Source organism: Carassius gibelio, chromosome A7, assembly GCF_023724105.1.
Source record: "Carassius gibelio isolate Cgi1373 ecotype wild population from Czech Republic chromosome A7, carGib1.2-hapl.c, whole genome shotgun sequence".
Classification (NCBI taxonomy): Eukaryota; Metazoa; Chordata; class Actinopteri; order Cypriniformes; family Cyprinidae; genus Carassius; species Carassius gibelio.
Window position 1 is genome coordinate 29759694 of NC_068377.1, and position 21378 is coordinate 29781071.

At 37.9% G+C, this 21378-nt stretch overlaps 1 protein-coding gene across 2 annotated transcripts in view; it reads right to left on the reverse strand.

Moving 5' to 3' along the window:
- Positions 1–15408, reverse strand: part of LOC128017128 (sushi, von Willebrand factor type A, EGF and pentraxin domain-containing protein 1) — a 53007-nt gene extending 37599 nt beyond the window's left edge. The window contains exons 1-3 of one of the 2 annotated variants that reach the window (XM_052602352.1): positions 14394–15408; positions 4501–4756; positions 3369–3545 (exon numbers count right to left, since the gene is read on the reverse strand). In XM_052602352.1, coding sequence (XP_052458312.1) covers positions 3369–3545; positions 4501–4756; positions 14394–14906 — 946 coding nt within the window. In that variant the 5' untranslated portion in view covers positions 14907–15408. The remainder of the gene's footprint in view (positions 1–3368; positions 3546–4500; positions 4757–14393) is intronic. The other variant, XM_052602353.1, reaches the window with a different exon arrangement.
- Between the last annotated feature and the right edge of the window lie 5970 nt (positions 15409–21378).

Here is a 21378-nt window from a genome sequence, read left to right on the forward strand (position 1 = left end):
AGAGGGACATGGCCGTGTGGGATGGAGGTTTGGAGAGTGAAAGAGTAAAGAGGTATGAAATATGAGGAAGAAGAGGCCTGGGAAAGCTCTGAACCCTTCAACCTTGGATTTGTGAAACAGGATGCTCACCTTGTTTCTGATGTGTGTGTGGTATGGAAGAGATCAGAGATGCAAATGGAGAGGAAAGAAAGGAGGAGATACAATGTGGAGGATCAAAAAAGAGGAAGAGGTAGTATGATTATACAAGGCAGACTAGACTTCAACCTGCATCATAAGCACCACAGCTTACTGGTCACATTAGCACTTTAAACCAATTGAAAAGTTTTACAAAGGAGGGATGAAACTGAGCAGAATATCTATGCACAATCCATTTACTTGTGCAATATTTTGAAATGAAGTGCTCACAACTAAGTCATGACTTTGGCAGACTTTCTTTAACATATACACTAGCAGTAATAATTTTATTCAGTAAGGATGCATTAAATTTATCAAAAGTGACAGTGAAGACTTTTATAAAAGATGAACAAACATTTTCTATTCACTAAAGGGTCCTGGAAGAAGAAAAAAATCGAGTTTCCACAAAACTATTAAGCAGCACAACTGTTACTGGATTGTGGTTGGGAAATAGAATCAAGAGTTGGAAACATATTCGGTTTCTGATGGAGATGTATTATATTACTGGAAGCCTGTTTTGTCACTATGTCTGATGAACATCTTCACTCTCACTGTGGCCCTTCAATATTCCCATCTAATATATGATATCTACTGATGCGTCTCTTGGTTTAAAACCAAATGCATGTTATTGCAAGCGAGACACACATACTGTACTCAAAAGCATACACAATTATGTGCATACATTTGCACAGACAAAAAAGGAACCGCTTTACAGGAACTAAATGAAGCGAGAGTACATTTTTATTAACTCCTAGAGACCATATGGGGGGTGTTTTTGGTCACAGGGTTGCAGGGGGGTGAAAAGGAGGGGGAAAGAGACAGACACAGAGGGAGCAGAAGGAGGTCAAACACAAAAAAAACATGATTGCAACATTTCCTCACTCAATACCTAGCCAACATTTCCCAGATTCCTCCTTTTCTGTATTTTTTTTTCTTTCATGGATAGAATTATGTTTGTCTAGGGGCTCACATGTGGAATCTGAGGCGTTCTGCAGAAGGTAAATATTTACGAGCCCCAATTTGAGGAAATAAAACAGTGTCTCTTCCTCAACTATCCTTGACCTCTGACATCTGACAACCGGTCCCTGTCACACACCAGCTGAGATGTATTATTGTGTCTGCATCTATGGTGATCTATTAAACTAACTAGGTTAACCCACAATGTGACACTAGATAAAACGTCAGGTCATTATAGCACCACTGGGATGCTAAAGTCAAACAAAATCCAACAAAGATATTCACAAATGCTGACCTTCCTCTTTTCTCAGTACTCATTCATCCATGTCATCCATGTTTTACTTTGAAGAAATAATGACAAGAGGTTAGTTTAGAGTAAATGGCCTTTACTCTTGCTTTTAAACACTGTTTAGACATAAGGAAAATCCACATTAGCGGGCTTTCCAATAAATTCCAATGATACTCAGGGCAACTTTCTTTTTAAAATCTCTACAGATCAACAAAAGATTAAAACTTGACCTATGGGAACAAACTTTATCCAAGCTATAACTTTTCTGTGCACAGAAGCAAAACAACACGTCTGGAAAAATACTGCTATTATCTATGACTGAAAAGCATTACCCTACCACTGTCAGCTTGTCCTTTTGCTTTTTATGTGATTTATTGCATTATTATTATTAAAACAGTCCCCAGATCCGACACAAGAAACCCTTGCCTTTATTCTGCTTTTCTGGGGGCCTCCATAGAGTGAGCCAACCGCCTCTGGCTAGCTATGAGTTTGTATTCTGTCATTAATTACAGCACTCTGCTGCTAATTTACAGTTAGACAGAAATTCTTTGTGAGGAATGCTATTGCCCTGACGACATCTGGTTGCGATTCGCAAATGAGTTCATGGCCTTCGTTATCACAACCAAAATAAACAGGGCACTGGTGAAACACAATAAAACAGATAACAAAATCTGCTCAGTCTCTTTTTCCTTTTCAAACTGTAACTTACTCCAAATCAGACACTGACTTGTAAATTATGACTATTATGCATCATGTCGATCATGCCAACTACTTACAGCCACAGCGTTTTTTGAACGATTCTCAAAAAGTTCTAAAGACTTTAGACCAGGTTTGAGTTGGTCTATGGCTCGGTCTATTTTCAGCTCCTTAAAATAGCATTGCACCAGCAATGCACCTGAACACACCTCTTTTTTAGACCAGCATGCCCATGGGCGCAAAAATGAGCGAAAATGCATTTGCTAATTAAATGACATGGCGCTGGATGGGAAAATGCCTTGCGTCGCATTGCAACAGGTGTATGATAGGGCCCTTAGAGTTAAAACTCTTTTAAGTCAAGACATTTGTGAGTAAAAGTTTTCACTATTCCATATCTATTTCTCAAAATACCACATTAATTTCCTGAGTTATGTCTGTTTAATATAAAGACTTAAAAATAAGATTTATAATAGACTTCAAGGCATTTACACATGACTTCTCATGATTTAGTGTCTCTGCTTAGAAAAAGAAAGAACTATTGCTACAAAGCCACAAAGTGTGAAAGCAAGTAAGCAATAACAACATCTGTCGGAGGTTAGCTCTGATGAACTCTACAGTTCACACCGTGTTTGAACATCTAACATATTCCTACCACCTCATTTCTCAGTTTAATTAGTCAGTCTGATTATTTCAGAATTGTCTCAATATGAGCTCATTTTAAACACGGCATGAAAGATAGCTTTAATAGGACTCCAATTCAAGAACGTAAACACAAATAGATCTTAATTCTAATGAAGCATTGCTTTTTTTCAAGCAGTTTTATGAGGTGGACAAAAAGTAGGGCTCCTAGATAAAAATGTAGTTAAGTAAACTGCAAAAAAGTGTTGACACAGCATATGTATGTATAATATTCTGCAGTGCAAAAAGAGATGATTGTGAATGTTTTAAATCATGTTTATGAGTTTGTTATGAAAGCAAAATGAGAGCTAAAGCACCACTTTGGCATCACGCTTCAATGTCCCATCTATTTGTATGCTGTTTTCTCTGTCACTATGGATATTTGATGGAAGTGTTTCTTTTACTTCATTTCAAGAGAGGAATTGGCTTTCAATTCACATTTCAGCCTCAAACATCTCCGAGCAAATTACTTGAGTAATAAACTGGACCTGTCTCTAGGAACTCCATCCATTTCTTCAAAGCTTTTGAACTGAAATGGAAAATCCAAACTTTGCATACAGACCCAGACCCTTACCTGTGCATTCATGCTGAAGTCCTTTTCCATAGTATCCTTTCTCACACACACAGTCGTACTGTCCTGTCCGTGTACCGCATTTACAGCTGGCCATCATGTCACAACAGTCCTTTCCCTCTTCGCACAACGAAGAACACTGGGCCAGGTCCTCCTGAATATAACTTCCAGCTGGAAGATCTGGAAGAGAAAAAATGGCAATGAATATCAGATTCTGCACTTTTCTCTGATGCAAACGACAATAATTCTGCCTTCATAATTCATCTATTCCTACCTGTCTAACTGAACTCCAAGCGGGTCTGGAAAAATGAACGTGTGTGTTTTGTTATTGGCGTCTTATGCATAACTAACTATAAAAACCTTCACTTTTGGCAAGACCATTTGGTCTCCCTAAATACAAACAAATGCATGGCTCCAGATGTTGGCATACACAGCCAGATTACACAAGCTGAAGGTGTCTGCACTATCTTGGACAAAGGATATGACAGACATGATATCACAGCAGGAGGTGAGAGCAAACGATGCCACAGCTTTAACCTTTGCCCATAGCCAATAACTGATCTGTTGCTATCCAGAGGGTTTCTTTGTTTTATATCTCTCTGGGTTTAGTGTAGGTTGGTGATGTCATCATGAAGAATGGGGTCTTTTGAGTTCATGTGGCTGATTGAGTTCAGACCTCAGATAAGAAGAATCTGCTGTAGCCAGAGAGCCAAAGGAAATAATAACACTGAAATATTGGTACCAGTTTTCTTCTACACTGGGATTAACAGGGGGCTCATATTTGTCAGGCGCAGGACAAATGAGCTGGATTGGCCTTTGATTTCCCTTTACAAACATTCACCATGCTAACCACAGTTTCTGTTAAAATATCACAGCATGCAACTGCAATTATTACAGTAAAAGAGCTTGGTATTAGTCACAACTGACATCAAAATAAAATTTGTTATGCTGTTACCATACTCAATTTTAGTAAAGCTTTGATTTGAAATTGGTCTACTCAGGAGGGACTAACTATGAACCAAGAGGGAAATGTCAACAATCTGAATCATGAAATAGGATAACCCAGGATTAGTTTAACAATTATGACCCAATCTTAACCATTTTAAGTATGTGAAGCTCTACTCTGAATTCTCACCTTCGTGAAGGGCGCGTCGAGCAAGTGCTTCAAACTCAGCAAAGTTGTGCACTAGGTAGCAGTGCTGATCCCTGGGGTGCGAGGCCATGTCGTGTAGTTCGCGGATGTTTCCCTGCCAGATGCCCAGCGTGAAAATCTCCACACCTCTCTCCCTCAGCGCCGCCGCCACCGGCCGCGGGTCTCCGCCATTTGAGTACCCGTCAGTGATGAGGAAGATCACCTTCGTGGCGTTCTCACGCGAGTGCCTCAGAATTTGCTGTGAGTTAAAAAAAATACTAAACTTAATATTGAAACGCAGTGTGACTAAATTTATGAGAAACCCTAATTTACAGGCAGGGATGGTCATTTAATTCACCAATCAAGTAGAACACATCTAAATCGAAGAAGTGTTGTCTGCAATATATGATTTATGTTTTTCCACTTCAGTGTGGGTAATGTAGCTTACACTTCATTTATTTTCATAATTTCATTTCATGCTTAAAAGTATTAAAGGATATGTGGGTGTGTTAGAACGAGCTGTTTTAGAGGGGTGTGGACGAGTCTTAACTCTAATTGGATTTGAGACTTTAGTCTTTGTAACTTTACAGATCTTCATTATGCACCAAAAGCTTCCAAACAGAAATGAAAAATTGAAATCGCATCATATTGCGTATCATCATCACACCCAAAATTGTTTACAGGACTTTTTATGTCTAAACATATGAAATTAAGAGGCTTGGCAGAGGAACAGCCTTCTTTCTCTCTATGGATGCTCTAAGTGCAGCACAATTTACTGTCTTATTGCTTCAGACAGAAAGAAAGGAGGGGGTTGTAATATTCATTGGACAAGGCCAACTCAAGGACTGGTAGAAAACAGCAGCTTTTCTCTTTATTGTCTAATTGGCTGCAGTTCAAGCATCTCAAGACAGGAACAACAATTACAAAACCTGAAGCCTGACTTCCAATTACAAGCACACACCTCAAATCTAGAATCTCCAATGCACTGGTGCTGTTCACCAACTTCATCTCTCTCTAACACACACAAACCCAGACACAAATATACAGATGCTACTGGTTGTCACCACAGTGATGTCACTGTGGTTGGGGCCTATATGGGAGCTGGCCCATGGGCTAAAACAGGGTGTGACTGTGGGCTTTTATGGGACGTCGGCTCAAAGACACTGAAGGCGTAAGGGTTTTTAGATATGAGTCAGAGGTGGTCATGGTACACAAACATGACTGCACATTATTAGAGTAGGGTAGACAACCATCGGAGATCACAGAAGTAGGAGCAAATAAACAGCAACCACATATGTCTGCAACCACATAATTACACACTACTTTAATCACTCCTACGAAATATAAACCCACATATATATTTTTTTTTTTTTTTACACAAACACACATATCTTGTCCCCCATCAAAGCAGCAGTGGTTAATCGCTCAAATTAGTGGCTAATCTAATTAGCTTAGTTAAAAGATAGTTTGTGACAAAACAAAGTCTATCGCAACATTATGGGTATATAATCTTTGCAACAAATTTTCTCAACTCAATCTGCATTGTTCATTTTTTATTATAGTTCATATGCAATAGTCAGTTGATTTTAGGCTCTTTGGCAGCCTAAAACTATTTGTAACAACTAAAGGTCACCTGTCTTATGCTCAGCCTCGGTTCACTGACCCTCTGATGCATGTTTTTCCTCGGTCTGCAAAGCTTTGATGTGATGAATGACTTTTCACAACTTCTGGGAGTAAGAACACACACACTATTTAAGAACCATCAAGTTGAGTTTACAAGTTACCAGGCTGATATAACAAGCACTTTGAACCAGCAGAATCAAAGTGCACACATTTTCAGCTATTTTTAAATACCCTAAATAAACTCGTGGAGGTTTCTGCAGCAATGTGAAGAAACATTTTTGGGTTTCCCCAAAGAGCCTTTCTGCAGAAAGGTCTTAAAAGAACCCCTTTGCGCAATGAAGAACCTTTTATGCAATCAAAAGTTTACATGGATGTTAAAGGTTTTTCATGGATCCATTAATGCCAAATAAAGAACTTTTATTTTTAAGATTGTAGCATATAAAAATTAAACAGACTTTACATGTCAGTCTAGACAAGCAGTTCACAGGCAGAAAAACCTGCAGTGTGGACCAGACCACATGCTATCCAGTTGAGATTTGCTATGTGTTTTTATGTATGTCTAAATGTGTGGGTATGTTTTTACGCAAGTATGATTAATACAGTACAGCGGCAATCAATCCTGCTTTGTCATACAGACACACTGTAACGTTTGCAGTCTGGCTTAGCATGATCTAAACACTACATGTGTACAGTGTATGTTTTTGCTGTCAGTGATAAGAGAAAGTCCAGAGGCTTTCTGTGAAAATGTGTCTCTGCTTTTGACAGAATTGTTAAACATTTTTGGGTCAGTAAGATGTTTTTAAAGAAATTATTACATTTATTCAGCAAGGATGAATATGTTCAGTAATTGATCAAAAGTGATGGTAATTACTGTGAAACAAATTTAAAAAAAAAATCAATTTCTCATAAATGTTATCATTAGCATATTGAGTTTTGAAGGACCAATTGTGGTGTTGTCCGAAACCATAGTGGAGATTATCTGGTGCGCTCATTCCAACCCATAATTGCAACAAGAAGTGTACAACCTTTGTAGAGAGATAGAGAAAGGTAGAGATTAGAGAGCATCCACAATGTATTAGGCTCTACAGCCCTCTGTGTCACACACTATTTGCCTTGTTTTCATTCACTCCTTTTCCATTTATAGTGAACTACATGACATCCGCTATATAGGGAACAGTGAGTGACACAGTGAGTAACACACATGTGAAACTGCTGGTGGTAGATGAGATATCAGTAGGATTCATTTAAGCATTTAAATGGGTCTGAAAAAAAAATGTAAGTTACTTTTTACATTTGAGTATTGACTTGAATATGAGCAAATAATCTGCTACCATCTAGCACTAGCAGTCTCCATGTTGTGGTTGACATGTCTACAAAGAATCTCACATTCTTTGATCAGCAAGTCCTTTACAACTTCTAATGTAGACATAATCCTCTGTTCAGTTCTTGTATTGGGTTAATGAGCATGCTTGGCGAACCATGATCATCACAGCGAGGTTATTCTATTTCAAAACCTCTTAGACACCCTATCATGTTATAAATCTTATCTAAGGTCAGTAATATCTTAACAAAACCAGTTAACTAAAACCTGATGTTTCTATGTTGTGTTACAGATTTCTGAGGTCAACAGAATGCAGCAGAAAAGAAAACCAAAATAAGAGTTTTGCTTCTAATCAAGTCGGTGTGGACCTGTCTCCAGCTGAAGCATTCCAGAATAGAGTAAACATTCTGACCAGAGTGCATTAATTTGCTTGGTTGGAGGTCTGAGCTTTTTTGACATGTTATGGTTTCAGTGGCAAAGAATGCCAGCAACATGAACCTACACTCTAAAAACAACCCCACTAGATGGACCAAACCATTTCAAGCAATAGACCTGGGCAGGAGAAAACAGCTCGCTGTGAAATTACTAGATATTTTTCCACAAGTCTGCAATAAATCCTGTAAAAAAACATTAAAGGGTAAACATTTTGCTCTGCAAAGCTGAGCTGTTGAAACTCTAGACCACAGTTTGATTTTTGTACATGGAACTCATACCCATAGCATGCCTGAAGTTTATATGCCTCCCACTGTGCATTGGTATGTTCTCCTTTAGTTTGATTATAATTGATTTGATGTCTTCAAAATGTCAGAGACACTTGACAAGCTACACCTCGTTTAGAAGGACAGTAGCAAAGAGCGTTGGGCTAATGGATGGGGTAGGCCTATACATCCACCAACTGCTGGAAGTCCCTAGATCCTTGTTACAGTTCTGTCTGTGAAGCGAAATGAAGAGGATGCGCAAGTGTGTATGGATGGATGGAGTTTGAATGAAGGGAGTGTAATTGATCAGGATAAAACACTGGGACGTGGGTTTGTGGAGTATGGTTAGTTGATTCCGGTCAAAACACCATTTATCATGCCGAGGACAGTGGGACAGCAGAGGAAATCATTTTTAAAAGAGAGAAGGCCTTGACAATATTTCATCTGTATATCTGTCCATATTTGGTCTCTTTGGTCCTTTGGTGCTGCCAGCCATGTACTAGGAACTCAATTCAAGAACAAAGTTATGCAAGTGCACAAGGGGTCTGGATTTGGACTATTAAATAAAATTTATCTTATTTCGGATCTTCATGCCAGAACTAAAAGAGACTATGAAGGAGACCAAAACACTGTGAAGGAAAAACAATTACGACATAAATTCATTAACTGTTTAAAGAAATAATTAATTTAACCTTATTTAAGTCAGTTTAAAGGGGAGACACAAGGCGGTGAAATAACAGTAAAATGAATAAGATGAAAGTGAACTGATGTGTGGCCAAGCATTTAACCCATCCAAGTGCACACACACCAAGGACAACATTCACTCCCCCCACTTACAATCCCTTCTGAACCTGAGACTCAAACCCACAATCTTGGGGTTACAAGTCTTGACTCTCTAAACATTAGGCCATGGCTGCCTCCGTATTGTTTTTTTTTTGCATTTACTAAATGCTTTAAGAATTATGTTGCTTTAACTTGAGTTGGCTAATCAGATTGTAGTTTACTTTAAATGATCAAATGATAAACCTCATATTGATTAATTTATTCTCTCAGAAGATGTACTTTTTTTTTTTTTTACTCCTTCAGGACTTATTATTTACAGTAAACCTGTATACGTAAGTGTTTGTATAGTTCAATTGGTGCATGGTGATAGCAACACCAAGGTCATAGTTTTGATTCATACAGGGAATCCACATAATAGTTAAAAAAAATTAATGCCATCTAAGTCAAGGCTGTAACCATGTCTTGAACATTGGGGGAACCCTCTGCACAATCTGACATTTGTTGCAGCCTGGAATTAAACCATGTCATGCTGGTTTCGTCTGGCCAGAGGAGAATCGGCCAATTGGGAGTTATTTTTGCTCCATTTCTGTCAACGATGGAGTTTTGGTTCCCTGCCACTGTTGCCTTTGGCTTGCTTAGGACATCTGACTGATTGCACAGACACTTTCGGAAGTGAGCTGAATTGGATGATAACATCACTGAATCATCAATGAAATGACTTTAGATGGAAAAATTACTCTGTTATGGTCCTCTTGCATTATTGACATTTTGTGCATTTAAACCTTTTAATACACTAGTAATTCTGAGTCAGTTTAATCACCGTTCTATATTAATGCGCTGCTTTCATTGAGGTGCACGCACACACACAAACACACACACACACACAGATTGGAGATTGCCCAGTGCACACACCGAAATATTCAGGAGCACAAGACTTCTTGTCAGTGCTGTCCTGCAAAATAGCTTCAGTGCTGAATCACTAAATTATATAACTCAGCAACGAGGAGGTCCCCCTCAGTGTCTATGGTGGCTACGGTCCTGCAGCAGACGCGGCAGACGTCCTCTGCCTTGAGGCTGAGCAGATTTCTCTGACAATTAAACTCTAATTCTTGGTCTAGGGCTTCCCCAATGTTCAGTTTAGTTTTAAAAAAAGAGCCTCGAGGGCCCAGAGCAGAAGAGTGTCGGTGTTCCTCAATCTACGTAGCCCAGCTGGACCTGATTAAAAAACACCTGTTGAGGGGTAGTGATATATAACTGATCTTGACTGAGAGGACAGTCAGCTTTAGTAATAGATGTGGAAATTATGTAGTCCTGTACACTGACATTAACAAAATAGGAAGAAATCTATTTAGAAAACAAAGTATTTAAATGGTTTATTTTTTCTAAAATAAAAGGCCCATGAAATTCAGACTGCATGTTCTTGATAGCTTCTGATGGAAACCGCTTCTAGCATTGAAACCCCCCCATCAAATAAATACTGCAAACACTTTGCCAAATAGAGTATGTTAGTTGAAAAAAAAGCTCAAATTATGATTTAGAATGTCTAAATCTTAACTATTTAAAAGTTAAAACACTTCTGAACCAAATTTTATTTTACATAACTTTAGACAATACACTGCATCCTAACACTATTAGCATTGGTTCTCATCTTCAAAAGACACACTTTGACACATTAACCACATTTTGTTGTTGTTTTGTCTTGGACCTTTGTTAGATAATTTTTAACTAAATGTATCGCTAGCCCTGCCCTATGAACCTATTATATTTGTTATGTGAAAGCAAAATTGATAGAATCTTAGTCTTAATTTGAAACATTGTCAAACATCACCTGTTGCCATTTATGAATCCCACAGCCACAGTGGTCCCTTAAAACACAAATAACACCTGGGAGTTGCCGGTGTATTTGCATGATTAAAGTGGGCCTCCACATATGTTACTCTCTTGGTGGTCCATATATGCATCTGATGGAAGAAATGCGATCTCTTGCATTGTGACAGAAATAATCTCACTGTATGGGGCCATGAATAGTGCTAAAATAAATAGAAACTCCGCTTTTCTCACAGCAATATTATGCGTTTTTTGGCAGTAGACTGTGCTGGTGGTGCAGTCAGACTGAGAACACCACCAATGCTCTATATTTGACTTAATCCAGCATCCAGTTACCACTAATCACTGCGTTGAAGCATTTTACAGTGTATAAATGTTCCAAAGTGCATTTATGTGTGTAGATCTCAGGGTGTGGAATAAGGCTCTCCTGGAGCTGAAAGTTGTGGTTAATAGCAGGAATAATCTGAGAGCTGACTAAAGGTTTGGCGTGAGGTGAAAACTGCATGCGAGACAAATTATTTTGCAATAATACAGTTTGTGTGACTATAACTATGTTCTGTCTTAATGTTCCAGTAGCCACACAGAGTTTTGTTACAAAATGAGCATTAACATTATCAGGTGGGACCCACTAAGAGTTCTTAAGTGGTTCTTTTGTATGTTTTTGAGCTATCTGTACTGTATAAAGTGATAAACAAAAATCTTGACAACAATATGCAAAGGCCCTGTGGCTTTTACAGTGTTTTGTGATTAGTAAATAAATATTAAAGACAAGATTTTGTCGAAGGTTTTCTCGTGCCATCGTGTTGCATTTATTTTACAATCACCTGTGTATCCCAGACAAAAATATTTTTTTCTCTTTTCTCAAGCTGTCTCTCATTGTTGGTCCATCCCTTTTTAAAGCATATTTCTGCTGCTTACGTATTTCAGTCTCTCTTGTATCTGGTTTAACAGGTGCTATAAACCAATTTCTGGTGTAGGTGAATGCATACAAATTGTGACTTAAGGTAAAGCACACAGTTACAAGCAACCAAGTAATCTGTTCCTCCAAAGGAACTAGGAGTTGCAATTAAGCCCCTAAATAGGACTAGGTCTGATTAATTGCAAAACAGGTCTCTTTAGACAGTTAAAGACCAAAGGGCCCTTATCTTGCTGTCTGCAGACATATCTGTGGCTCTCTGGCTGCTTTGAAGGAATTCCTAGCTGTTTTATCAGGTTTCGTTGAGTACAGGATGTCTCTCATAAGGATCTCCCTCCCTATCAGTCTTAATTAATAACACAAATACAGCCTCAGGAAGTGCTAGAGTTTCATCAGTGCACACAGGCCAAAAATAAGCATTGTGTATAGCCATTTCTTTCTTGGTTTCGTTTTCACTCAACACCTTAGCTATTTATGAAAAAACTGATCTTCTACAAGTAGACACTAACCTTACATTAATATATATAATACTGTACCTGTAAAGCATTCATAGTGCATTTCCAGTCATTTGTATCAACACCAAACATCATGCTTGTGTCTTCTGACAGCTATCCCAGTTCTTTGCTTTTATGTCCCTTTGCTTTAATTTTGCACAGCACATTCTGAGGCTTGCTGACAGATGTTTTTGCAGACACAATATGAGATATTTGGACACGCTGATCTGTCTAGACTCTATGACATTAACAATCCTGCTGACTTGTGCTCAAAAACAGGTCAGAGGGGTCAATGGCACTTTAGAAAAACATTCTCTGGAATTTCTGATGGGGGATTGTTGGGATGAAATGGGAAGGATGTATGCTAACAATAACACAAACAATATAACAGCCCTTTTCACCTCCACACTACATACGAAAAATAAAATTCATTCATTTTTGAGGAAGAATGACTCTTGATGTACAGTATGTATATGGGTGGGTGTTTGTGTTTTCAAATGTGCTTATATAGAATTACCATAGACTTCCCATTCTTAATAGAATCCCTGCTGGGGGAAAGGAAGAGCTCAGAAATAGGTAATTTCAAATCCAATTTTGTTTAAGATTTCAGTGTAATGACTCCCTATGGTGGCTGATCAGAAAAGCAGGCAAAGAATTTGGAAAGCACTAAAAGAATTCGCTAACTTTTAAAAGGAAAGCAGAGAGGGAAAAATACATTTTATGGAGAGCTAGTTCTGCTCTGGTTTGGCAAATGGAAGAGGAGTTGAGGATCTGGCAACCCAGGATGCCCACAAACACTGTAGTTACAGCAAGAATCAGCAGGAGTGCCCGGCGAACCGAAGAGAGATTACATAAGAATTAAGATCCGTAGATCTCTATCTGTCTGTCTGTCTATTTAAAGTGTCTAGACAGAGATTTCTTTATAGATGAAATAAGCATTGTAGTTAAAATGGCAGATTCTCAAGTCAATTCTAAATGGTTCACCATCCTGCTGTTTACGAGCATGCTAGGTTTGTGAGGCCACATAACGCAGCCTTTATCCATCATCAGCCTCAGCAAAATAAAATGCATTTAGAGCCAATCCAACATTTCATTCTCCAAATTAAGTGGAGTAAATGAATCAGAGGCTTCTTAATTGAGCATGTTCTTGCTTTACGGCAAATCTGATCAGAGAGGTTTGGCCTCTCTGTGCACTTCGGCTGGGCAGTAGAACTGTGGATAAGGCCTTCGACCTCTGCAGCTCTGAAAGATTGAAAATGTGTCTGGTAAAAGCTTCCAGACCTCCATGCCATTTAGACTGAACAGAAGGAGCCAAAAACTATGAAATATTACAGTTTGACTGCCAAGTAATTGCATATGAACAAAAGGACTTTACTACTATGCTTCCATAACAACTTAATACATTTGCAGATCTTGGTTAGCGAAAGCATTTTTCAAACCACAAATGTCATTCAGGACAAGAAAAATGTCTGAAAACACAGACGTCATTATCATTTGTAATGGAAAAAGGGAGTAAAAGCTGCAGTAAGCTGCAAGATGATGCAGTAAATCATTTTGCTGCAATTTATAGCATTACTGTTAAGTGAGACTGTGTTAGTTAAAATAATTTTTATATAAGTGATTCACCACTGCTTTCTTTTCCTTTTGTCTGCATCTTGAAGTTCTCAAGTTGTTCCAACTTGAAACCATCCAACCTGTCTTTCCCTATTTCCCAAAGTCTTTAGTGCACATTTACAAGGGACACATCAATCTACATGGCCCTACTGTGCACTTTTTTAATTATGGCCACAGTTCTGTATAGTCCTACATAGATAGACAGTTCCTGTCTTTCCCAGATAAGTGCACACCGGAAACCATGTGGTGTTAGCTTAAAGATGACATCTGGAGGTACCCTGCCAGGAATGGAGACTTTTATGTGCTATTCATCCATCATTTTGACTTTGCTGTCCTGTTTCTGCTCAATGTGCTTCAGTGATTTAGATTCAATAGCTATCTATTCGTTTATTAGTTAAAGAACATTAAAGAGCAGTGGAGAAATATCAAATACATTTAGCATAAATCAAAGTTCCTCTCAATCAACTCAGTCTAGATTAGGCGAATAGACTGTCAATCTTAAAGTCTGCTATTTATTATTATTATTATTATTTCCTCTTTTATCTATTACATTTAATTAAGTGCTTAAATTCTTATTCACATTCACAGATTTGACATTGTGATCACACAGCTGCTCTTACCGCTGCACGCTGGAAGGCCCCCCTGGTGTAGGTGCCACCTCCTCTGTAAGTGATGGAGGGGATCTCTTTGCTGAAGAGCGAACACTTGTGTTGGTGGGCTTTGGGTGCAGACACATGGTCCACTCTTGTAACCACATGGCTCTTGGAACTAAATGTCACCAGTGCTACACGTGTTGCCTCCGGCGCCACCGGAAAATCTGACAGCAGCTTTCGCACAAATCGCAGCTCGCTCCCAAAGTTGGAAGATCCCACGCTGGACGACTCGTCCACGAGAAAGACCAGATCCAGACAGCCTCCCTGTTCCCGAAGGAGACGCACGTTCTTTCGGAAGACCTGGCCGAGTCGTTCTACTTTGCTCTCTGCACTCTCAGAGAGGTTTTGCCGGGTTTGGGCCACTTGATGCAAAGCCCGCAGGGACAACTGCTGAGCCTGGCTCGGCCAACCAGTACAGCCTAAACAGTACAGGAGCAACAAAGTGAACCTTAAAGTCAATGTAACTCTTAATGTCACCATGATAACCCCACAAACACCAGCGTCCAGTAGTGGTTATGAGGGAATACTGAGGTGTATAAGTTTGTTGCAGTCCTTCTCTTCTTTTGTTTTCTCTATCTTTTCCAAACAGGGTGAGGCTCCTATCTCTCCGCTGGTCTCAGGCATCTGTGGAGCTCCAGAATTTCAGACACCCTCCAAATGCGTCTCCCCTCTCTCTTTGAAAAGCGAGATGATGAAAAATGTTTGATGAGAATGAGAGAGGGTGTGTGTGCTGGTACGAGACTAAGAGAAGGAGTGAGAAAGAAGAGTGAGAGAGAGCAGCGGCAGAGGAGGAAAAAATGGGGGCAGTAAGAGGCGTGAGTGTCTCTCTCTATTTCTTCTCGTCCCGTTCTCTTCCTTATTCCCTACTTGTTCTGCTCTTCTCCTTTTCTTTTTCCTCTGCTTGTCCTAGAGTGCTTTAATGAGGTTTTGTGTCAGTTGAGCACTCCAGACTGTCTGTCAGCCAGTGGCTTTGTGAGAGAATATGTGTGTGTGTGTGTGTGTGTGTGTGTGTTTGTGAAGGAGAATGAGAGAGAGAGACTTTTGTCTATCAGCCTGTCAACATGCCCAAAGAAAACATCAGCACGGTGCCTGTTGATCAAATCCATATGTCTGCTCTCGGACGAACACTCTCACCAAACTACCAGGTAGATGTAAAGAGAGCCATCTGCTAATGGGAATAATCGCAAGGAGCTGTAGACAAAACAAGCATGAAATGGATACGAAAGCAACACAATTCATCTGACAAGCAGAAAAGCTGTTAACAGGTTTTAAATCGAAGCTCGGTTATATTAGAGGTCCACATGTGATGCGAGTTTTGTAAGCAGAGCTTCCAGTCTTTATTACTTCCTCTTGTTTTCTCTTGGGGTCTGTGGGGAGAGAAATCTCAAGTAGGATCTGACCCCCCTCTTTATCTCTTTTATTTGTTCCTCCTTTCTTTTGTAATTTTTATCTGTAACCAAAACAAAGTCTCACTTAACACAGTTTTCGGTGGGCCGACCACAGTTTATACATTAATTTTATAAATTTATACAACTGAACCATGTGTTAATCCCAGCTGTTATGGCTTTGACAGGACAAAACCGACAAAGATTTGCAGTATTATGAGATTATAGCTCAAAGAGCTACTGATTATTGACTAACACAACATGCTGAGTGTTAAGTGTGATCTGTAACATTAACTGTGAACTTTGTGTCTGAGAGCCTCAGGATGACTTAAAATTATTTAAAATAAGACAAAACAATCTAAAACAGCTAAAAATGATATGCTTCCCCAAAACTTGAAAAATGTAGAAAAATAATTAGGTAGCCTATTTTAAGTGTGATTAAGTGTTATAAACTCAATGGACATTTTTATTATTATTTTATTATTGTATACACAAACACACATGTGAATTTACATTTCCTTCTGTCTAAGGCTTATTCATTTCATGTTTAGTGTGAATAGGCTTTTACATTTGCCAAAGACAGAACTTAAAAACCAACAAGCAAGCCTAGCCCAGATTTAAAAAAAAAAAAAAAAAAAGTAATGCATTATTTTAAAGTAACTAAGTAACACAATTAGTTACTTTTTAAGGGAGTAGCACAATATTGTAATGCATTACTTTTTAAAATTAACTTTTTTTAACTTTACAAATTAAATTTGTTTCATCTTGAGATTTATTTTAATTTCAATTTTAAACATTGTAAATATAATGTTAAAAGAGAGAGAGAATTACCACAACTTAAAGAGATAGATGCTTTTTTAATTTCTCTCTCTATATTTGGATTTAGGTCAAGAGTGCAAATTCATGAAGTAGAATGTAGTAGTATGATTATTTATTCAGCTGGCTCCATCTATTGGTGAAGAGATGCATGTGTGCAAAGATTTGTAATATTTTATGCATGTTTGTAAACTTTAAGGCCATGTAAAAGCTAATGTACTAATAAATGTTAACAAGCATCACTTTTAGCAGGTTTAGTAGGCTATTTCATTATTTTAAGAGCGCAGAATTAGACACTGGTTAAAAAAAATCAGAAAACACTAAAATATCAAAAAATATTTGAGATCTAAATATTGCATTTAATAAATTTTACTTGTGTTTCTTATGCTTTTGGATCACGTCAACTGGGAAAAAAATGCTGTTTAAAATCAATAGTACCAGGGACTAATAGAGCCATCTAGCCTTACCGTACATTGCATAGATGCTCTCGAATGATAATGTCCCTCCTCCTAATACAACCAGCGAGCAAGTGGTGAATCAATGATTCATAACAGTGAACAAAGCCTATGCCTTTTCAAATACTCTTCGAAACTGTGCATTAAAACCTACTGAAAAGTATTTTTATTTGTGTTTTCATTGTGAACTATTTGACTAAGCTTAATATCATTTATTTATAATTTTTTGAGTAAGTATGCAAGTACTACTGTACGCTAGCTAGCATTAGCCCAGAACAAAACATATTTGACATTCTGAAATGAGTGTTTTCAGACATGTTTCAAGTATTTTTGTTTTGGTTGTAGAAAGCACATCCCATTGTGTCTGTCCTCAAACAGCCAGTGCCCACAATATAATGTATCGATCGGTGTGGTGGTGCAGCTTCTCAGGGATATTTTTAGCGCAATCCTTGACATAGATATGAATAACTCATGCGCTCTGCAGCAGAATGACGGAGGATATGCTGTGACATCACAACATATCAGTGACGTGAGATTAGGCCTATACCATCTGCAAAAGAAAAATGCCTTATTTATTTAACGTTTAACTTATTTATCAAGTTCAAATAACACATTTCAATCTTTTTCCACGCTTGATGAGTAGGAAAAAAAGTCTAGTTTAAATCTCACACACGTGCCAAAACCAAAAGATCCTAAGGAAACCAAAGTGGGTGTCTCCGATGGGACAAAAGAGCGCCGGAATTAAAAACAGCAAGGGAGGAGTGGAAAAGTAAGGAAACATGGAAGACTGGATTGAACCAGAATTCCAAAAACATGATCATGCAATGGTGAGCGTGCAGAGACAACAAGTGAAAACAGAGAACACCGGGAAGAGGGGAAGAGACCAAACAGGCACATAGGGAGAAAGAGAAAATCTGTATTCCAGAAAAGGAAATAAATATGTAGGAATACATCATTTAAAGGGATACTTCATCCAAAAATGATAATTATTTTATTATTTACACAGTTCCAAAACTGTGAGACTTTTCTTGTTCTGTGGAAGTAAATGATGAAAGAATATTCATATTTGGGTGGACTATCCCTTTAACCCATGATTTGATTAAATACAATGGACCAAAGTTATATTAAACTGAACTCAAAATTAAGATGTGACAGGCATTGCTTAAGCTTTCGTTATATTGTTATCAGATGATGTAATTAACACTCTGCTACTGTGCTGCTGATGAAAACACTGGTCCCATACAACTTTGATTGATCACTGAAACTCCCACCTTTGATTAAAAACAAAAGACAGCTTCTCACTCCAGAATAAATGTAAACACACGGTCACTCACAAAGAAACACAGTGGGATGCACAAACATATCCAACTGTACATGTGTGCCGGTTAATATTAAAAGCATAGTCTACTCAAAAATAAACAATCTGTCATCATTTACTCATCCTCATGTCATCCCAAACCTGTATGCATTTCTTTCTTTTACATAACACAAAAGAAGATATTTGGCAGAAAGTTGGGTTCCAAACAACATTGGAATCCACTGACCTGACTGTATGGACACAAAATACACACTAAAGATCTTATTTGTGTTCCACAGATGGAAAATATCATACAGGTTTGGAACAATTTTTGTGGGTGAATTATAATGGTGTTACTAACATTTAAATAAAATGTGTTTGCATACAAATACAAACGTGCATATGAATTACAGATGCATTAAAAGGAACACTTACAGCAATCAGACAGGCTGAAAGTGTGTTGTAGAACTGAATGTAATGCAAAAACATATATGTTAATATAGTTTTATTCCTCTGTTTGTGTGTTCCGTTATTGGATAAATATCTATGTTCATAGACATATTATTCTTGGAGCACATGTGCTCTGTTTTTTATGGTAAACAGACGCATCAAATTACACTTCCCAGAAATACTCCCAGCCCCGTATGCTTCTCAAATTATTTTTTTCGTCACTTACACTCTTCCTTATCTCTTTCTCTCAGAAGTTTATAACTAATTTCATGATTCTCTGTATTCACACAAACACTTATGTATGTGTAGACATGCTGATTTTAAATACAGCACCATTTGTCCAGTTTTTAATTTCATGCATTCCTTCGCTCCATCTTAACTACTAAGGGAACTTCATCCACACTGCGTAACACTCCTTCTAGTGTTGTGGTAAATAAAGTGTCCAGGCACCAAATCTGGTACATGTGGCAGAGCACAACTCAGCAGCCCTGAGGTCAACAGCTCAAAAGCCGTTCAATTTTTTTTAAGATTCAGAAACAATACATGGATGGAGCAGAGCACTAATTGCTGTCAACCACAACTTAGCATAATTTCTAAAATTATAGTTATTAAAGAAGAACAGCATTTATCTTATCTATTCAGTGGGGTCTATATAGATATATATATAGAAATGTGTGTGAGTGATTCTGCAGACACTAATGAAAGTAATCAAGTAATTGTGTAACATTGTGACCTCCTTTGTACAGTGGGTCTGATGCTAAGTTGCATGTCTGAAATTCATATTATAATAATTTATTCGTATTATATTTGTTTACTCACATTACTATGCTGATATAATATGCAACTATTTGTATTAGAAGTATGTGAAATTTTAATGATTCGCCAGTGTGATATAAGCCAGGGAAAATGAAATGTCACGGCCCATATCCATTGATCAAAAAAATATTACTGTGTCAAGCTGAAAACGGGTCGTAAATAAGATGAAAGGCGTGCTGCTTAGGCAATAGCTCTCAATAAACTGGTGCTGATTAAGTATCTGTACTGTCCCTAAATGTAATCTGGTTATAGTTCAGTTTTCTCTGAGGCTAAGATTGGCTTATTTGTCTTGCTGTGCTCTTCTTTTGCATTTATATTGTCATTGCTTAGATTTTTTCCACTCATTGGGCAGTAAACGGAAGTAAAAGCTTTGGGTATTAATTAACCTCATATCTCTGTGAATCTCAATGGTTTCTAGTGAGCTCTTATCACTGAGAAAGAGGAGTACATTTGAGAAGACAAAGGGTAATAATGGCCATATCAATGTAAGCAACCATTTATCAGTATGTTGAAGGCTAAATGTTGCTGACATTTGACAATCAACTGGAGTTTAATCTCAATACTCTGCCTTTCTCACCAGCCATGATCATTTTTCTGAAAGTGTGTAACAGTCTATGAAATGTCGTTCACAGTCTTTTCTTTATAACTGGCTGCATCTCTCCCATTTCTCAGCCCTTTTCTTCCTTCACACATTATAACATTATAGCTGTGTCCTTTAAAGAGCACTCTCCACAGGTATAGGTTATCAATCAGATCAGACAGGAAAGTCTCCATCGAAACAGCAGTTTGTTTTCTGTGTACTTCCTCATGCCTTCAGCGTAACATGCCACTCGCTCATGTGGATTTGACATGTTTATCTGTCCACTGTCTTGCTGATTAAAAAGAGGAGATTGGGCCAGTCCAGACAAGATTAGTTTATAAGACAGTTTATACATTTACACTCTGTGAAGGTTGAAGGTTGAATAGAACAACATGTACTATTTTCAGATGATTAATAAAATGTTAATGCCTCTGATGGCAGGCATAGTTTATAGGGACAAAGGCAACAAAAGCATAAATAGTTTTTTTTGAATGTTTGAATATATTTTATTAAATATATTTAAAATACTGCAATGCAAAAATATATAATTTAACGATTATATTATATTATATTTGCTATTTGTTTTGACTTTTTTTGTTACCCCTTACAAGTTTTTCTTGTTTAAAACAGGTTTTTACTTAAAACTTGAAGGAAAAAAATTTATTGTGCAGAGCAAAACATAAATTAGAAACTACTCTGACTTGATGTTATAAAAATATAATGTCTGAAATATTGTTTTGAAATCACACTCATTGAGCTCCATGAATAAGAGATGAATAGATATGAGTAAATGGTCAGACTTAGAGCATGAATATTGATATCAAATTAATTTAATCTCATAACGAATGTCATATTGACCTCTACAGGCTGCTCTAAGGTCTACTCCCTTGTATCTTGTGTTTACTCATGGCTCACTGTTGTTTGTAAGATGCTATTTAACCGGTAAAGTCTGACCCAATGCCCTGCTTCTGCTCTCTGAGCAAATTAATGAGAAAGAAGACCATCATGATGGCCGCGTGTGGCTATGTGTACACGTGTGTGTGCCTATGAGTGCCAATAAGATATCAAGCAATAGCCTATTTATCAATGACAGCACAGTTCTGGAGTCTTCTTGTCCACTTTGATTCATGTAATAATGAACAATATGGTGCAG